The sequence below is a fragment of the Carassius auratus genome, chromosome 44 (genome assembly GCF_003368295.1).
Source record: "Carassius auratus strain Wakin chromosome 44, ASM336829v1, whole genome shotgun sequence".
Lineage (NCBI taxonomy): Eukaryota > Metazoa > Chordata > Actinopteri > Cypriniformes > Cyprinidae > Carassius > Carassius auratus.
The window spans coordinates 114,025-133,994 of record NC_039286.1 but is presented as its reverse complement, the minus strand read 5'-3'; the positions used below and the strand labels follow the sequence as shown (position 1 = coordinate 133,994).

At 36.9% G+C, this 19,970-nt stretch overlaps 1 protein-coding gene across 1 annotated transcript in view; it reads right to left on the bottom strand.

The window, feature by feature from the left end:
* Positions 1–767: 767 nt before the first annotated feature.
* LOC113062032 (ribosome biogenesis protein bop1) overlaps positions 768–19,970 on the bottom strand; it is a 72,503-nt gene continuing 53,300 nt past the window's right edge. Inside the window, exons 6-16 of the mRNA XM_026231534.1 lie at positions 19,532–19,633; positions 18,960–19,172; positions 16,860–17,021; positions 15,997–16,077; positions 15,473–15,542; positions 6,784–6,916; positions 5,980–6,160; positions 5,202–5,493; positions 3,689–3,773; positions 3,410–3,517; positions 768–1,588 (exon numbers count right to left, since the gene is read on the bottom strand). Coding sequence (XP_026087319.1) covers positions 1,435–1,588; positions 3,410–3,517; positions 3,689–3,773; positions 5,202–5,493; positions 5,980–6,160; positions 6,784–6,916; positions 15,473–15,542; positions 15,997–16,077; positions 16,860–17,021; positions 18,960–19,172; positions 19,532–19,633 — 1,581 coding nt within the window. The 3' untranslated portion in view covers positions 768–1,434. The remainder of the gene's footprint in view (positions 1,589–3,409; positions 3,518–3,688; positions 3,774–5,201; positions 5,494–5,979; positions 6,161–6,783; positions 6,917–15,472; positions 15,543–15,996; positions 16,078–16,859; positions 17,022–18,959; positions 19,173–19,531; positions 19,634–19,970) is intronic.

The following is a 19,970-nucleotide window of genomic DNA, read 5'->3' as shown; positions in this document are numbered from 1 at the left end:
AACTGAGTTGAAACTATTCTTACAGTTTTCTTTTCAAATCACCCTTACACCAATTCTTTTGTTATGAATTCCCTAAAAACTGTCTAAACTGTTCTGTTGGCTGGTTTTAGAGTAGGTTTGGGCACCTTGTCAAACATGGAGACCAGCTTAAACTTGCCAAGACCATCTTAGTTTTCAGCAGTCATTTGGTAAGCCATTTAAATATCTGAATTAAAAAACAACAACAACTAAACGGTGATTAAATATAAACTACTTTATGCCAAATTTCTAGCAAAAATAACTGAAAATAATACTATGAAACAAACCATTACTGCAATATAGAAACTACACCGTATCACTCCTATTACTGGAGAATGGAAGTATTTCAATGTAAATACCTCATAAAATATTACAGTACTTTTCATGCTTGGCAAGCAATTTTGTGTTGTAATCTGAGATAAAATTATTTGATCTACACTGGTCTACAAACACTTCATCCCTGGAGATACTGGCAAATTAACAAAGGACTGCAATCTTCACACGGAGAGGCTCACAGCCTTGAGACCGACGTCTGGAGTAGAGAGAAGGACCCGCAGGTGGATGGCCTCCATGAAATATGATCTATAACGCACAATGCCGTCTGATCAGCGGCGTCTAGGCCTCTCGCGGAGGAAAAAAAACCCAGTTCCCAGACTCACGCTGCATATAATTCAGGAGTCTTGAAAATCACCCTCGCTGACCTGCGGCCTGAAACCAGAAGGGAATGAGAAAACAAACTCCAAACACTCTTCAAGAAACACTATGTTTAATTAAAAAATGTAACTCGTCTCTGGATTACAACTGTTAAAGATTTCAAAACTGAACAGGTAGAGTTAAAAAATAAGAAGTGACACGTTGAGGCTGGTAGACGTTGATGGTAGCGACATTTTTGGATGAAACGCTTCAGAAGGTGGTTTAAGAAAACATCAGGAGGTGTAAGTGAAGGACAGACGTCTGCAGCTTTGATTCCTGTCTTGTTTCCTTTGGCAAGGCCCAACATCGGACATTTGTTTCATTTCAATTTCAGCTTCCTTGTCCAAGGATTAGCGGTTGTGTTTGATTTGCTGTGGGGCACTGACAGCCCGGTACGGAAATGGCTCTTTCTGAGCGGACACGGTTCTGGGTTTGAAACCAAACCTGTCTCCCTTTTTACACTGCACTGGAGTCCTGTGGGAATCTGTGAGCGTCTGGATGTATTTTCTTCTAACATAAAAAAGGCAAAACATAGCTCAAAACACATATTATAATGACATGTTCAATATCAGATCAGGCGCTTGATTCCTGCCAGCAACATGTCAATGTCCTCGGAGGGCAGCGAATCTAAAAAACCTCATTGACTCGTAACTGGCGTGTAATTTCTGGTTTCGAAAACTCGAGGTCGTGGCTCCTGATGGAGGACTGTTTTCGTTTTGTTCTCTAGGTGAAAAGACGGACTGTTCCGTCGGCCCCTGAGGAAAACACCCAGGGTTGGGTTGGGTGGAAGGTCACATCGAGGACCCCGAGGTCATGAGTGATGGTGTGACCCTTCAGAACCTTCACTGGAACAATCAGAGGATTCTGCAGCAAGTCACTGTAGGATTAACACAGACATTAGAATGGTTAGTGTTATTCACAACTGGCTCGGAATAATGATTTTCATGAAGTCTGGCTTCAATAACTGTTCTTAAATTCCTGAATTCTTTTCTGCCAATGGATGTTTCTTCAACTACGTGCAATTTTATGAACCACAAGTTGATTTTTATTAAACATAACAGATTCAAAGTTTTTTGTTGTTGTATGAAGTTCACATTAAAACCATCTTTGGAACATTTTACCATGCCTTCATTTATTTCAGCATCCTTTAAAATTTATTTTACGTACAGATTTTATGGTTTTCAATTTTGAAATATTACATTTTTTTATTACATTTAAAAAAAAGTCCTATGTGCATATTTTTTTCATTATTTATAATTTTTAAACAATTACTAATTATTCAATTCTGAAAAAAATCTGTTTTCAGAATTAATGTAATACAATTAATAAAACCCAAATCTGTACATTTTAAATTACATTTAAATACTATTGTGCAATTAAAAAATATATAATTTTTAATTACATGTATAATTTTAATACTGAAAACTTTATAAATCTCTCTTGTACAGAAGATTTTTTAAATTATTAAATCACTAAATGTATTACATTTTTTAAAATACATTTATTAAATTATTACATTCTGACCACTGTAATAATTCATATAGAGCAAAAAAAAAAATGTGGTTTATAAAAATGTCATTTTGACCACAAATGTAACCATTTAAACAAAATTCGCAAATTGCTTCCAACAAAAATGTATCAAAAGTTAGTATGCTTGCTTATCAAAGATGTATTTCAACTGGAAAGATGGTAAAATAAAACAAAACCATTCAGCAAGTTAGTTTTTAATTTCGACATTAAAACTTAAATATTAAAGCTCAAATACAAAATAAGAAATGTGTAGACTGCTAGCAGACCTCACTAATCTAATCTACTTTACTATTTCTTCTCTTATTTTTAGCTTAGTCAACCATCCTGCCCCATCCCAATGAAAACAGTTCCCTTTTCTCAATCCACATTTTATGGTTAAAACTGCTGGCCATTCCTTCCAACTATCTGAGGGCCATAAAACAGTGAATTCTGGAAATATGGTTTGCTGTATATGCATCAACAGTTTGACTGGGGAAAGTAAGAAGTGGAAAAATAACATGACATCCTCAGTTTGAGTATAAAGAGATCTATTAAGGCCAGCTGATGAAGCCTTTTCACCCAGATCTCGCTTGCCCTCCACCGTACACGGATCATTAGCTCTGCTCAAAGAGCGTTCCTGACCAAACTGCAGGAATGATAGTCTACCCCTGCAGATACACTGGACAGGTACCCGAGAGAAACAGACAGACAGAAAGACGAGAACTACACCATGTTAAAAGAAATAGACCGTGTTCAGAACAGCAGATCACACTATTTATGCAGTATTTGCAGTCTGTATAAATATGCAAGGTTTCTATATGCACTAAAATGCGCAGTAAATAACCATTACACTGCACAGTCTATAGTTTCCCACAATGCAATGCACTTGACTTTACTTGTAGCAAATTAAATGAGTTGCTCGTAGTCGTTGACTTCCATAGTATATAAAAAAAAAAATTACAATGGAAGTCAATGGCTCACAGCAACTTCTTGATTATCAACATTCTTCAAAATACAATCATCAAAATAAATCATACCTTTAATTAAACAACACTCAGCTAGTATGCTTTTAAAAAAACAGCCAAAAATCGGAGAGGGATTAGAAAATAAAAAAAAGAGAACCCAGCAGTCTAAATTGACACAGGGAAAAAGTGAAACATAACCCGGACAGGAAGATGATCAGACTCACTTGTAGACCATCCCGTGACAGACGATGACACTGCCGTCATCAGAGCCGGATGCGAACAGCGGGTAGTGCCTGTGGTAGGCCACGCTCCTCAGAGCCTTCTTATGATGTCTGCGAGGACAGAGACACAAGACAGACCCGTCAGCACAGGGACGCTACGCAGAACCTCTCCAGGTCCCAAAAGGAGACATTCATTCATTTGACAGGCCAGCATTACCAACAATTTCCCTCGAGCCTGCCCAAGACTGGCCAAATTATAAAAACCTGCTTGTGCTGACTCACCGGAGAACTTTGTACGGTTTTGTGGACAGGTCCAGATCGAACCAGGCCAGACGGCAGTCATAGCTACCGCATATCACGTTGTCGCCTGTGGAAAATGGGTAAAAGAGGGCAAACGAATGACATCTGATATCCAGAGAGTGCTCACTGATTTCACATGTCACTTTAGGGACATTTTTGAGAAACCAAGACTAATATTAAGCCGGAATAACTTTCCTCTGGTCACCTCCAGAGACTCACTTTTATATAACATACCATAACAGGCTGAAGAAAGCCGCCAGATTTCATTTCAAAGGTCACCGAAAGAGGTTAATGTTCATAGTCGTTTACCCAAAAAATGATTTTCCTCTCATTTTTTTATCTCATTCCAAACCAATGACTTAATTTCTTCATGCAAAGTATTTTTAAAAATCTCCAAGCTGATATTTTCCATTCATTCAAAGCCTATTCTGGACCTCTAACGCTCCCAAAAGGACAATAGAGCACCATTAAAGTAATCCATACGACCTGAGCCATCTGAAGTCATACGACAGACCAACATTTAAATCACCATTCACTCAAAATCATCTTCTCTGCTGTAGCGCTCAAATCTGATTTGGACATAATACTAACTTTGTTCATCACATTTGGTTATGAGGGACACCAATGGTATTTGACATCAAGTTTTTATCAGCATATGTTTATGTAAATTGAGCATAAAAATGCTGGATGGAAGCATCAAAATGCAAAGAAAAGATTCACAACGCAAGCTTAAAAATAAACAAATGTGTAAAATCTAAGATAACATATAGAGGATAAATTCTTAGATGCACATCAAAAAACTAATGTTGCAAGAAATACGGCATCTGCTACTAATTGCTAGCAAACATGATGTTCACAATTAATTATATTTAATAAAAGAGTGACTATAACTTTTTTACATGTGTGCGCCAATCAGGCTGGTTCATTGTTAAATTAAATGATTAAAGATAATTTAACCAAAATCAAATAAGTTTAAGTACTTATTTAAGTATATAAATAAATAGTATATTAATATGTATATAATACTTAATAATAATAATACATAAATAATACGGGTGCCAATTTTGATTTTCATGATTTTCTTCTTTTAAACTTGAAGGATGTAAACTTTATTTACAAATTATTTTTGTAATATTAAAATTTTTATATAAATTAAATTCACACTTTGGATGGAAGCAGCTATCAACAATAACAAACCTGGCACATTTTTAAGTTTAATTCAAGCAAACAAATGAGATTGGAGAGCTATGGCCTGAATTTGTTCCTTAAAACAAACTATAACATGGCTTCAGAAGACAGGACAATCAAAAAACGATGAAAGACAGATGAAAGACAGATGAAAGACAATTAAAATTTAACTGGACTTTTACTCTGCATTGCTTTCATTGCATTGGAAATGCATAGATGATTCTCCAAAACATCTCCTTCTTTGAAAAAGTCAGTCAGGTTTAGAATGAAATGATGGTGACCCTTTCAGAAACGTCCAGTTACTCACCTCCCGGGTGGATGGCCATGCTTGAAATCCATTTGCAGTTGGCCATCAGCTTCTTGGTGAGCTCCTGTTTGATGAGGTTATACACTCGCACGTAGCGCTGCGTGGCCACGAAGAAATAAGGCCTGATGGGGTGGAAGGACACACACTGCACCAGACCCTTGTTCTTGCGGAAGGGGTTCTGCGTCCTGCGTTTGCTCACCTGGTGGATGACCACCTGGAGGCTGCTGCCATTGTCCGGCATCACACACGCCAGGTAGTCGCCTTTCCCGTGCCACGTCACCTGCCTCACGGCCTTCAGAGAGAAGAGAGAGAAAGCGGGAAGCTAGAGGTCAGAGGTCAAAGTCATTCTGCGGTACATCCACAGACGATTAATCCAATTATAACCTCAAAGACACGCTGGGACTAAATTTACTGCCGTTGTTAACGCCGGCTTGGCCTCTGCCAGTCTGCAAACGCGAGTCGCTGCTTTGCTTTTTCCAGTAGTTTTAATTGGACACTAGAGGCGTCTTAAATTTCTTTCCATTTCAGGAAAAAGACGACCACAGGCTTGCTGCTTCTGCCAATAGTTAAAAGCCTCTGGCTGCGGCTCACGTGAGAGACACACGGACGCTCTCAGAGGGGACAAGAGAAGGAAAAATGACTTTCATTTCTATTGTTAACTGGAAAATACCGACTTGAACAGAGGATAAATGTGACCTGCTAATGGTTATCATGAAGATGTCATTCTCATGAATATATAAACAGACCGTGGTGGTGTGTTTGTATGTGCTTTGATTACCTTGGGGTGTTTGAGGATGAGGCGGTGACCCTGCTCGTGACCTTCGCCCTCTGCCACGGCCCACTGAACAGACTGATCCTTTACTTCCTCTGGCTCCTCATAGGAAGAGATCAGCTGATCCGTAGCAGTGTAAACCAGCCGGTCACCCAGACCAGGGTTCAACAGGACAACAGTGTCATCACTGCACACAAACATGTTCAGTCTCAGCGATCTCTCCATTCATCTGATAAAACAAGCTATTTATCGAACCATCTATGTCCATGTAGTTAACCTATCTACCTATTTACCCATATTTAACCATCCATACATCCATTTATTTGACCAAAAATCCTGTGTCTATGCTTCCATCCATCTGTCCATCCATCCATCATCTATGCAGAGATCCATCTGTCTGTCTGTCTATCTGACCAAAAACCTTTTTTTCTATGCATCCATCACCCACCCATCCAACTGACCTGACTATCTAGCCAACCAACCTAGCAAATTATTTAGCATTTAACCAATCTCAGAGTTTCTAAGCATCCATGCATCCTACCTATTCACCCATCTTAATAACTATTAATCAAATAATAACTAACATAAGAATGTTTAAGGAACATTTGACATTCTTATACTCAGTCTTTTTTGAGGCTTCCTAAACGAACACTAACTAATTAATCGGGCTCTACAGCTATTAAAATTAAATCCTGTAAATCATGTGCTGTCAAATAATATACATTACATACTGAATGTTACAAAACATACAGATGAACATTAAATTAATATTCATATGCAGGTTATGAGAGAAAATGAGGCGGGTCTTACTAGCTGACGGCGACCAGACAGATTGATGGATTGGGATTCCAGGCCACACCCTTCACGGCTCCGCCCACCTCTACTGTCTTCAGGCAGCGCGCCGTACTGACCTCCCAGAAACGTACTGTACAGTCATCAGAGCCTGAGGTCAAAGGGTCAAAACAAACACCTTTACTTAAAAAGTATTCACAACAGAATTTACATAAACAATAAAGCATTCTGTGTTATAGAATAACTTGGTTCACTTTCAAATGAAAATTTCCTGATAATTTACTCCCATATCATCCAAGATGTTTACATCTTTCTTCATTCAAAAAGAAATTAAGGTTTTGGATGAAAACATTCCAGGATTATTCTCCTTATAGTGGACTTCAAAGGCTACCAAACAGTTGAAGGACAGAATTACAGTTTCAGGTGAGCTTCAAAAGGCTCTACACAATACCAGCCGAAGAATAAGGGTCTTATCTAGCAAAACAATCAGTCATCATGGTATATGCTTTATAAACAAAAATGTAAGCCTTGCACTGCTCTGCAATGTGCGTCCTCGACTTCACTCAATACGTTATCAATGTTGAAAATGTCACGCATGACGTAGGTGGAAGTACCGACTCAGTGTTTACAAAACAAATGTGAAAAGACTAAGTCAAAAAAATGTAATACTTTTAATTGAACATACAGCAACTTTTGAACAATCCTCCTTTTCCACATTTGTAAACTGGGTCGGTACTTCCGCCTACATCACACGTGACCTTTTAAACATGATTAAGTATTACATGAAGTCATGGCGAGCATGTCTGTTTCTAAAGCATATACTTTTTTTTTTTTTTTTATGTTTTGCTAGATAAGACCCTTATTCCTCGGCTGGTATCGTATAGAGCCCTTTGAAGCTTCACTGAAACTGTGACTTCGTCCTTCAACTGTTTAGTAGCCTCTGAAGTCCACTATAAGGAGAATAATCCTGGAATGTTTTCATCAAAAACCTTAATCTCTTTACGACTGAAGAAAAACGTAAACATCTTGGATGACATGGGGGTGAGTGAATTATCAGGAAATGTTCATTTGAAAGTAAACTAATTCTTTAAATGACATGGATTACGTTTAAATGCGTGTTTAATATGGTTCTGCAAATGTGCGCAGGTTTGTGTGTCTCATCGTCTGAACAGCTGAGAGGACACAGACGCTCGTGTCTCTGGCACAACTAAAGCGTTCTGTCAGCTCTACGGCACTTCCTCTCTCAGCAGCACACATGGAGGATAACTCATCCTCGCGCTACACAACCACTGTGACACACACTGTAGCACTTTGGCACGAGTGCACTATAATAATACTAGATTATGAAAGGTGACAGACAAAGAGAAGCCGTGTGTTTAAAGTTTGTGTGCTACTGCTGTTAGACAGTCATTATTCAAAACAACAGACATTTATTTCCTCTAATATACATACAATATGAATAAAAATGAACAGCTAATGTCAAGCTTACCATATGTTAGAATATTTCTTTTTCTAAACAAATAAATTTAGCGTTTAATTTCTATTCCCTCTTTTAAAAGTAAAATATATATATATATATATATATATATATATATATATATATATAATATATATAAAACATTTCAAGAAGTGAAATCAAAGGTAAACAACAAGTTATAATTTATAGTTTTTATAATTTTAAAATGTCTTAAATTGTCAACACTGTTAACAATTTTGTTCAGTAAATAACTTAAATATCAACTTAAAATTTTCTATAAAGTACTTTAAAGGATTCACAACCTTAAGCTAAACTATAACAGAATACCTTTCTTTTATTAAGTCAAAATGTAATTTTTCCATCATCAACATTATTATTTTTTTGTCACTCTAATGTTTCCAAGTATAGGAAAAAAAAAAAAATGCTTTAAGGATGGTAATGGTATACAGTTTAATTTGACAAGCTTTGTAAAATGACATTGTGCTTTTTTGGAAAAATTATTTAACATTTATTTTGCTGTAAATTTTTAAACTATCAGTTACACTACACTAACAAGGGTTAGTATGACTATAATAATGAATATTAAAGTGTTTTCCCAAAAAGCCCCATGTCATTTTACAAAGCTTGTAAAACTGTATACTGTTACCATTCTTAAAGGGTGCATTTGATGCGAATTAAATTTTTCCTTTCTCTTTGGAGTGTTACAAGCTCTGTAGATCTGTAAAGTTGCAAAGACTAAAGTCTCAAATCCAAAGAGATATTCTTTCTAAAAGTTAAGAGTCGACCACTCCACCCTAAAACGGCTCGTTCTAACACACCCCCACATCTCTACGTCACTGTGGGAAGATTTGCATAACGCCACCCTAATGTTCACGCAAAGAAAGAAGGCATAACTTTTAGTCTCTATGATGCCGCTGCTGCCATGTCGTGGAGTTGCTGTGTGTTTCGTTGTGAAAGCGAAACTACTTGTTTGGACTTCCGAAAGAGGACACGACTAGAAATCAGTGGTTAAGTTGCATTTCAACACTGTTCCAGAACAGTCCAACCCAAATATTCAGATGTGTGTTGCACATTTTATGGAGGATGAGGACTGTTTCCTGAACCAGTAGCCTGCAATGCGTCTGTGGCACAACGGCGGTTTCTATAAAGTGGGGCAGTTTAAACGTTGCAAGGACAGTCTGTTGCTTTTGACTCAAAGTCTGTATGTATGTTATATTTACATAATTTGCCAATGATGATTCAAACACGAGTTTTGAGCAGTGTAGAGTAGGCTTATTTGTTGTTTCTCAGATCACAAATGCATGGTTTTGTTTATACAGCGCGATAAACAACGCGTATAAAGACAATTATGTCCCAAATGGATGCAACAAATGCCTCGTTTGTAATGGGTTTTATTGGTTTTGTCTCATCTAGTGATGTCCAGATCGCTAACGAATCTTTCTATTTAACTAGATCTTCTTAGTGAACTGGTCGAAACAGTTCACCAAATCGAACTGAATCGTTTGAAACGGTTCGCATCTCCAGTACGCACTAATCCACAAACTACTTAAGTTATGGGGGAGGTCATCGCCTAGTGGTTAAAGAGTTTGACTCTTAACCCTAGGGTTGTGGGTTCGAGTTTTGGGAAGACAATACCATGACTTAGGTGCCCCTGAGCAAGGCACTTAACCAAATCACAAAGCGCTGGATACCTGGCCAATCAGAGCACATCTTGCTTTTGCAGGATGATGAGCTTTGTAAAAATCGCCACATTCCAGAAGGTGGGATATAGAGGAGAAACAATAACGTGTATTATATAGAAAATATATATTTTTAACCTTAAACCGCATTGCATTACATTGCATTGCATACACCAAATACACAAAATAATGTTATTTTTAGCAACCTCATATGATCCCTGTAAAGCATGATTCTATCCCTATCCATATTATGAAGGCATGTAATTATAACATATAAAAATATATTTATTTTCATGATGGCATAATATGATTTAACACACTACATAATTTCTCTTTAAAATCACTTAAAAAAAAAACTTTTCTAAGAGGTGACTGCTCGGTTTCATTTAACAGCTCCAGACGTATCAGCCACACAACATCATAAGCTGCCGTAAAATCTCTTTTTAACTTTTATACCTGCATGCTTCATAAACGCAGTGAAAACAACACGGGGAAAACGGGCCGGGCCTGGTGGGTGGAGTGTAATAACTCCAAAACCCATAATCACTTTTTAAGTATTGAGCTGTATGGCGACAGATATAGCAGGAGGGACGGACTCTGCGGCGGTCACCCGCTGGCGGTCAGAGAGGCCTGTGTGATGCAGGGGACACCAAGACTTTCCTGTAGATGCTCAAACATGGATGGAGACCATAAATAAGATGGGAATGACTGTAATATTTGCCTTTATGGATGGGAAAAAGCTGCAAAAATATTAAAAGTCAGTTTTATAGGACAGTAATGGCACTTTGAGAAAGTGGAAAAAGTATAGTAATGTGTTCCAAAGGATGACATAAATTAGATGTTAAAGTCAACAGGAAACAACATTAGCAACCCATCTTACAACTGAAACAAGTAAAATAGGATATTCTAATAGCAGGATATTTTAATTTATAGGGAAAAGCTCATGTATGTAACGGACAAATGTATGTAAAGGACAAATGGAGCGGACTTAATTAAAAGTTTGCTTCAATTGTTCACAGCTGTTCAAAATCAATCTCCAAGACATGTATTATTAATGTAAAAAGCCTAAATGTTTGTACAATTGTATGACTACTCAAAAAACACCCACAAACTTAAAATGTTATGTGATGAAACTCCTTAAAACCTGTATTTCTCACAGTTTATACCCTGAAATGTCCAGGGTTTCTTACACAGGGTCTTGAGTGTGTTGTGTAGCGTGTTTTTGGGAGTGTATGGATCTGAGGTATAAGCACTTCCTGTGGCTGAGCAGGGCTCCCCGACAAACCACTCTGATCTCTTTTAGCCGCTCTGTTAATTTGTAGTTGTGCTTTCAGGCGGCACCCAAGAGTTTGCTTTTTTTTTTTACTCCAACTTTACAAATGCACCCAATGTTCACGCCAAGATTCAATTCTCATGGAGTTTCTCTATCTATCGATCTAGCATTTTTCTCACATTTACAATTCTATTAATGCTAAGTGTTAAATGGGACGATTAAAAACAGATGGTTTCAGTTTGTCTATCCAGTATATAGACAAATATACAGTATATAGTCAAAAACAATATTTTTTAAAAATCTAAATCGTAAACAAGTCTCAACCTCACACTTTTAGTCCATTCAAAACAGCCATATCCCAAATAAACAAGTCTTCAGAAATGATTCAAACAGAATGAGGATCGCAGTGAGTTCACGTGTCCTGAGTGACAGTGTCATGCTGGAGTTTATAATGTCTCCGCTCGTATTCGTATTGCCACATCATTAGTGGGGAATGCCGTTTGAGGCTCTCAGGACATGATCGAGCTCTGTAAAAGTAAATATGTACACAGTCGTGTAACCTCAGCCCTTCTTCACCGCATTCTCTCATGTCATGGACTGCAATCTGACTACAGCGCAAAAACTGTAACTGTAGGTTTCACGTGCTGTAATTGCAGCGTTTTCATTTGAAAGTCTGTAAAAACTAATTCTTGGGAGATTCTCATCATTGCTGCATTTTGGAAGTCTCCAGAATTTTTTTTTTTTTTTTTTTTATCTTCTGAAAAAGTTTTATCTGTTTTATCTATACCCACTGTTTTATCATCTATCAATGTCTGTTGACAAAGTTTGATAATTAAATTACTGTTAAATTGAAGTCTGGTACTTTTTTTTTGGGGGGGGGGGGGGGGAGTAAATGAATACTTTTATTCAGCAAGGACACATAAAGCGATCAAAAGTGATGGTAAAAACTTCAATAATGTTTTTGAATTTTTTTGAAAAAACACCACTAACAAGAATAAAAACAAAACTGAAAAATGAATCGTTGGCGTTTCCCGACATATGCTGGCATTCATAATAAATTTGCCCAGTTTTACAACCACTGGCTGCACAACCTCCTCAAAAAAACTTCCTGACTTGCAACTCCCAAATCAGCAAACACAAAATTGGAAAAACCCAGGATGCAGAGACTGAACAAAGTCTCAATGCTTTGATATGGAAGAAATGATCACACCCCAAATTAACCCAAGGAAAGTAGGGCAGGCTCAGGGCGAGAAGGGTTGTGATGCCTGGGAGGTTGTCAACTGCCAATTTTTACTGTGGGAAAAAGCATTTTATTACTGCTTTAATATATTTTATAGCTAGACAAAAGAGCAACCCCTCACTGTAGTGGTTTTGCATATGCACTTCATGAAGTTCTTTGTTATGGAAGGCTGAGCAGATATTGCCTCTAAAAATGCAACCAGCCTCTTTCTGCTCTTTCCTCCTGCTTATCTGCCTTATTTGAACCCCAACTGCAAAGCATTCTGGGAAACCATTTCCATTGTGCAGCTGAAAGGCCTGTATTGTTACCTGGATCACCACATTCAAATCAGACGGGCAAATTCAACCGCATTTTCATACAGTACGAATATCATTTGGTTTCTGTGGATTTGGCTGCGCCGCTCCCATCGCTAACACTGAGTGAAATGGACTGCATGTGTTATTAAAATAATGCTTTCTACTCGCCTCGTTCGAGTAATTTATATCCCCCTCAAGTTAATAGCAATCAGATGCCGGCCCTACTGAGGGAATACGATGGGTTATAGGGTGCATTTATGTATCTAAAGGACCACGAACCTAAAATACGGATAATGATCAACAGACTGCACTCAAGAGAGGCCTTTCCTCCATTATGTATGAAATCTTTTTAGACCTAAATATATAATCCTCCCAGAACTGGAATCACATTTTCTCTTTAAAATGGGGGAAAACAGAGATTTAAAAAGTGTTTTTTTTTTATCCTTTAAAATAATGTTATGATTAAAAAAAAATATACAGTACAGTACAGCAAAAGTCTTAGGCCATTAGTATCTTCAATAATTTAAAGACAGTTACTTCTATCTTCAATTTTTTTTTTCACAAAGATTCTGACAACAGCCAGTGCTCCACACAGAGATCTGATCTCACCATCATGCAGTCTGTCTGGGATTAGATGAAGAAACAGAACAAACTGAGAAAGACTAAATCCAGGAAAACTGTGGCAATGACTCCAAGATGCTTCAAGAGACCTACCTGCAAAGCTCCAGTACTCCAGTTTTAGGCACTTGTGTAAAAATGCTGCAAAGTGAGGACGCTTTCAAAAAGACTGTCATAAATAGATTTAATTTATCAATTAACTTCAATTAACTAAACCAAACCAACATTTGGGAGCGACCACCCATTTTGTTTAACCTTTTTTGCTTTTGTCCTTGGTAAACTTGCACACAGTTTTTCAAGTAGCTTTTTCAGAATTGAGTCTGTCTCAGTTGGTTCTGTTTCTTCATGTTATTCCAGATAGACTGGACGATGGTGAGATCAGATCTCTGTGGAGCACTGGCTGTTGTCAGACTCCTTGTGCAAAAAAAAAAAAAAAAAAAAAAAAAAATATGGCAAAAGAAAGGTTTGGAAATGTAAACTGACATTTCCTACTGACACACTAAAGCAAAAGACAGGAATAACAGTCTTAAAAACATTTTTTGTTTGTTTTCTTTTAAAAAATTATTTAAATTCTAAATCTTTATAAAAAAATATATATATATATTTTCAAGGCGTTTGCTCAGCATTAAAAATGTGTCATCAAAAAACTTGTAGAAAGTTATTCCATTTTGATGAAAGGTTATGCAAACATTTATTATTTGCATTAATAATCATGGACAAGACCATGATTACAACAGTAAATAAGGCCATTTTTAAAATAATGTCCTAACAATGCATAAAAAAAAAGAGACATAAAAAAAAAAAGATTAAAACGATTAAGATTTTGTTTGTCCTGCATTCAAAATGACAAATAACTCAAAACAGACCTGTCAACAAATGAAGTCACTTCATGAAGTGGCTAACAATAGGGACTTGCTGCCAAAACCTATACAAATAAAACCGAAATCAATCTAGAATGGAGGAAAAGGAGACCTATCATGAGTGGATCGTGACTGATTTATCAGTGTTTTGGAGCGCCAGTGAATATGGACATTTCAGGCGCATCTGTGCTCATCCTGGCTCTTGTCTCATCTCTCTCATCTCCGAACTGGTTGCTCGTCCCGTCAGCACACAGACCCGTCTCCCTCCGCCAAGAGCTATGACATCATGGCGGGTGAGTGAGGAATGATTTCAGCAGCTTGTTAGCTACCAATGAGGTAAGAGCGCTCAGACAGACTTACAGAGCAGGGGCCACATTTAAAAGAACTGAAAAATAAATACTAGAATCCATCCTGCTTTATTCACACATCATTAAAATAACAGTTTTAAAACTTTAAATGCTTTAAAAACAGTATATATATTAGAGCCTGACCGGTTTTGCTGATATGAATAAGCTGGTTGGCCAAATAGTCCCTTGAGGTTTAAGACACTTGTTCATTTCCCTAAATTAATGAACTATAAACTGTTATACTTATAACCATGTATATACACACATCATAAAGCCCCTAATTTACAAATAATAATGCAGTCAGGAGATGTGTGATGCAATCAGTGGTTTCAACATTTTTAAACATTTAAAATGCATGAAAATAAATATTTTCTATCACTTTGTTTATTACTCTTGAAATGACCTGTACACTAAATAATCTAATCCTCATACTTGCATAACAATATCAATCTATTTATTTAGGAGTCCAAGTGGAAGTATGTATATTAATGACAAAATGGTACAGATATAAATGTAACGACATACACCGTTATCAAAAGCCCGAGTGCGCGTACAGTCGTGAGAAATGATGTGTTCAGCAGCCCGACGCGGCCCGTCTCATTGGAAACAATGTGCTCCGTAATTAAAAGGGCAGGGCAGCGTTTCTGTTATTTGGTTACGGGAAATTGCGAATCGTCAAAACACCGGCACAAGGCTGCTCATAGCGCTTGGTCACGTGTCGCAGAACCATTTTCAGAACCAAAAACTTCGAAATTGCTCACGGTTCCGGTTCTTTTTTAAAAAACAGAAACGGTTCTGAATAAGAACGGGTTCTCGGTTCCTAACCCTTATTGTCACTGCTATCTGTCTGGGATGTTTTAGTGGGAATATCTGTCGAAAATCAGGGTGAATTATGAACAGGGAAAGATGGGACTCACCGGACACAAGCCACTGTCCGCTGGGAGAAACGCTGATGCTTCGGACCAGACTAGAGTGTCCGCGGTACACCTGTCATACACAAACACCAGCAACATCAACATAACATTCAGAAACAGCAGAGAGGAAAAGCAGACAGTGAGAGATCATTCAAGGACACGCTCAGGACTCTATTATTTCACATTAGTACATTACCACTAAACTTATTTAGTTGATTTATTAACTTTTTTGTTCTTCTTTAACCCAGTCCAAAATAATGACAGACAAACCCTGTTACATGTCTGCAGTTTTACAGCCACAGTCTACAATTTCAACAACAAAAATATTCGCCTTCTGATCTTTTTCACCCATGCGGTACAGTAAGCAATATGGTTTCCTGTCTCAATAAAATCAGAGCTCACAGTCCTGCCATTATAAAGTCTAGGCTAGAAATATCACAAGTATCTGATCTACAAGCTGCTCCTCTGACTGTCATCATCCCAATCAGGCTGTTAACATGATCCCAGACCAGTTGAAGATGACGTACCAGAGACTGGGTGGTTGGGAAGGGCTGCAGGTCTTTGGGTTTGGGAAGTTTAGGAATCAGGTCTTCTGGGTTCACATTCACCTGAATAATAAGAATAACAAAGGACAATATTCCTGTTAAAACAAATTTACAGATGAGAGCTTTTGCAATGCTTCAGTAATATGATATGCTATTGGAGGAAGGCTTGGTTATATAATTGTTTGCATCCATTTAAAAATATAATAAATTTATATTACTATAAAGCATAACAACATATTTAAAATTAAAAAATAAAAAAAATAATTATATATATATATATATATATATCAAAATGTATCTACTTTCTAGCTACTTGACTTATTTCATACTGTTAATTTAATAAATATTTTACATTTTTGCTCAAATATGTACATTTTATTTTTATATAATGAATTATGCTCGGTAATGTATTCATAATAATAGTAAATAAGGTACATTTTTTATTAATTTCCTTTATATATAGGAAATAATTGTTAATAATGTAAAAACGCATATATAAAACATTTTAAATATTTTAAGGATCTTTGTATGTAGATGAAAAATAATATCCATGTCATTTATTATTTTATAACTTTTATCTATACTAATGTAATTTGTCATCACACTGCTGTGTTGCTGTCGATAAATTGCTGAACTGCTGAATATCTACAACTAAATACAGACATATACACGCATACACACACACACAGACACACACACACACAGACACTGAAGATATACAATTGTGACTTTTCTTGGTCATTCTGTAATTCGTTATTCTGTTTGGTGACAGTAAAGTCATCTTCATCTTCTGAGTACTGCCTGTACTGTTTGTTTGTACAGAACCAGATGGATATGCATCTCACCCTCATCTTGCGCTGCCGGGGACACAGGTACAGGTCGAGGCAGCGCTCGAACCTTTCGTGAATGAAGCGTGAGTACGCAGGAACGGCCCGCAGGCAGGCGAACTTCTGTGGCAGGAAACTCAACTTCCTGTCCTCGGGGTCCTGCTGCTCCCATGCCAGTCTCTGAACAAACACACACACACAACAAAGAGCAAACGTTATGAGAACTCTGACAAAGCCGGACTAAAGAACAGGTGCAGGCAAAATTGGGGTCAAAATTTGGTTGCATATAAAGATTAACTTGCAGAGGGGATGCACGTGTTTCCACAGAGTTAACTATGGCATGTAAAGCACACGCAAATGACTTCTAGGCAAATTGTGGAGGCCTAATGGAGCTGGAGGCACAGGTGTGAAATGATGTGAGTGACATTTGAAAGGAAGAGTTCACTCAAAACGAATCGGCCTTTATTTACTCTTCTGTTGCCAAGAACTCATCAGTGAGTTCAGCACACATGCTGTTCTTTTCCAAATCATAGCGACCAAATCTCAACAAAGCAGTACACATGACGTATTCAAAATATGAAGTCATTATTATTTACCGATAATCTTTATTTGTGTGCTGTTAAATGTGCATCAAAGATGTTTTTCTGCAGTGTATAATTTACATTTGACGGTTATATTTTTTTAATATGCAAACAGCATAAATTAATGCATTTCCGTTTTGCATAAAGACTCTGAAAGCGAGTGATTCTCTGTTAATTGTGTGACTTTATAAAGCAAGTGTATGTTTAGCAAACAGATTATAGACAGCAAAATAGAAAGGCAGTGTAGATGTAATATTTTAATACAATAATAAATATTAATATTAATGATAATTATTAATTCTAAAATATAAATATGTATTTTATACTATATATATATTAGGGCTGTCAAAAATAGTGCGTTAACGACGTTAATTTGTTGTTTGTCGTTAAGTACGTCAAATTTTTTAACGCATTTCACTCATGTGCAGTGTGACAAATTATTTAGGTCAGGAAAGTCTCGTCGATCTCGGAATTCTCCAGATAGTAAAAAACAGCGGCGAGCGCTGCGACGAAAACACAGAAGAAGCTTAAGGTTTTACCCCAGTTACTCTCAAATACATTCATGCCAAGCTCGATAAACAGAGACGACTTTGGTATTTGATACGCTGGAGCTTCTTCCTGTTATAGCGTCCTGTGTTTCACACTGCGCATGCGCAGAACGCCTACATGCAAAGCAGCGAAAATTACAGCTGTTTGAAAAAGCATTTGCATTTTTACTTGGTTTTACTGGCACTTGAAGCCTTCAGAACGTGAAAATATCGATCCTAAAGTATTGTGGCTGAGCAAATGAACACCTCCCAAAAACAAGAGTGCCCAGAGTGCAGAGGGCGCATGTTTGTGTTTCTGAGTTCATTCTTTCGAGTTTCTCTATGCATAATTTCATAGATATGTGGCTATATTTAACCACTGGTAACTCTTACACTATCAGTAGTTAAATGGCATGGTTTGATATAGTGCTCAGGTAAATTTGATTAAGTAAATGTTAAACTTTTGAAATTCAGAAAAAAAAGAACCACATATTGATGAATAAATACATGAAAATTATGTATCTGTGTCCTTTTATTTATCTTTTGGTACGCATTTCAGAAAAAAAAAAAATGGTTAGGATTCAGGTGTAATTGCAAATAGTGATTAATCATGATTAATCCACTGAAAATTCTGATTAATTTGATTAAAAATTTTTATCATTTGACAGCCCTAATATATATATATATATATAATGTAAATACTATGCTATAAGGGATATAAATAAGTTTCTTATGTTACCCGAATATATAATATTAATTTGAGTCACTTGTTAATGTTTTTAATTAATTTAACTGAAGATATAATTATCAGATTTGATTATAAAAATGCATATTTTTTTAAAGTTGAAACTGTCACTTTTAGACATGTTGCACCAGGCTTAATGGCACTGGATGACTTTAATGGTGTTTTTTTGTTTTGTTATTTTAAAGCAGTGATATCACGTGTGACATAAGGGTGAGTAAATAATGACATTTGACAAATGTAGATGAACGTTTCCTTAAAAACGCACCTCTTCCTCTGACATCAGGTATTCTGGAGGAGGGTTGTATGACTCTTCGTGACCAGGAAGCTTCATCTTGGGTGCTGGGACGTGCATTTTGTGGCGTCCCAGGATGCTGTTGGGGTCCTCCTTTGCCCACAGGTCATAGTACTGTGGGGTGGTTTCCTTGGGTCTGCGTGGCTTGATCCAGCCCATTTTTATGGCATGGACCAACTTCCCGACCTAACAGACAGAGATAGATGCAGAGATGGTACAAACACACACACAGTAACACATCATTGTCATGATTGAGAGCACATGTGTACGATCATTACTAAAAACTCGCTGCACACATCACTGGTTCACTGCATCAACCGCATTGTATATAGTGACCGGAATCAGATTTCTTTCAATGTCCAATTTCAGATCCCCATCTTTTCACTTGAAAAACTATGTGGGTATCATTATTTGTAACGCAGCCCAGCTGGGAGCAGTTAGAAGACGAAACATGACTATTCTCATGCTGTTTCCTGATTTACGCTAAATATATGCTTTCAACATAAACAGAAACTGTAAGGTGTCACAAAGACAACAAAACTTGCCTTTTCTTTCTCGATAAGTGAAGGAATAAAGCTGCGTTTATCCTGAGGCCTGTTGGTAACGGGGTGAATCATCACTTCACTGGAGAAGAAGTCGATCGCAGGCTAGAAACACAAGTAAAACAGAGAGACACAATAAAACATAAATGCAGAGTGAGAGTTTAATCAATGACATCATATCGTTATTACTTTACACACTATTAAAGATGAGGTAAGAACTTTCTACACTTTAAAGACCTTAGTAAATGAATAGCACTTTTGCGAAATGTTTAAACCTATATGAGCTGTAACGCTTTTCATGCTTATATATATACACACACACACACACATTATAATTATTTATATATAATCGCATATAAATTATACAATTATAATTGTCTTAAGTTTGCTTTAATATTTTAGCCTTTATTTTGACATTCATATAAAAGATGCCCAGAGCAAT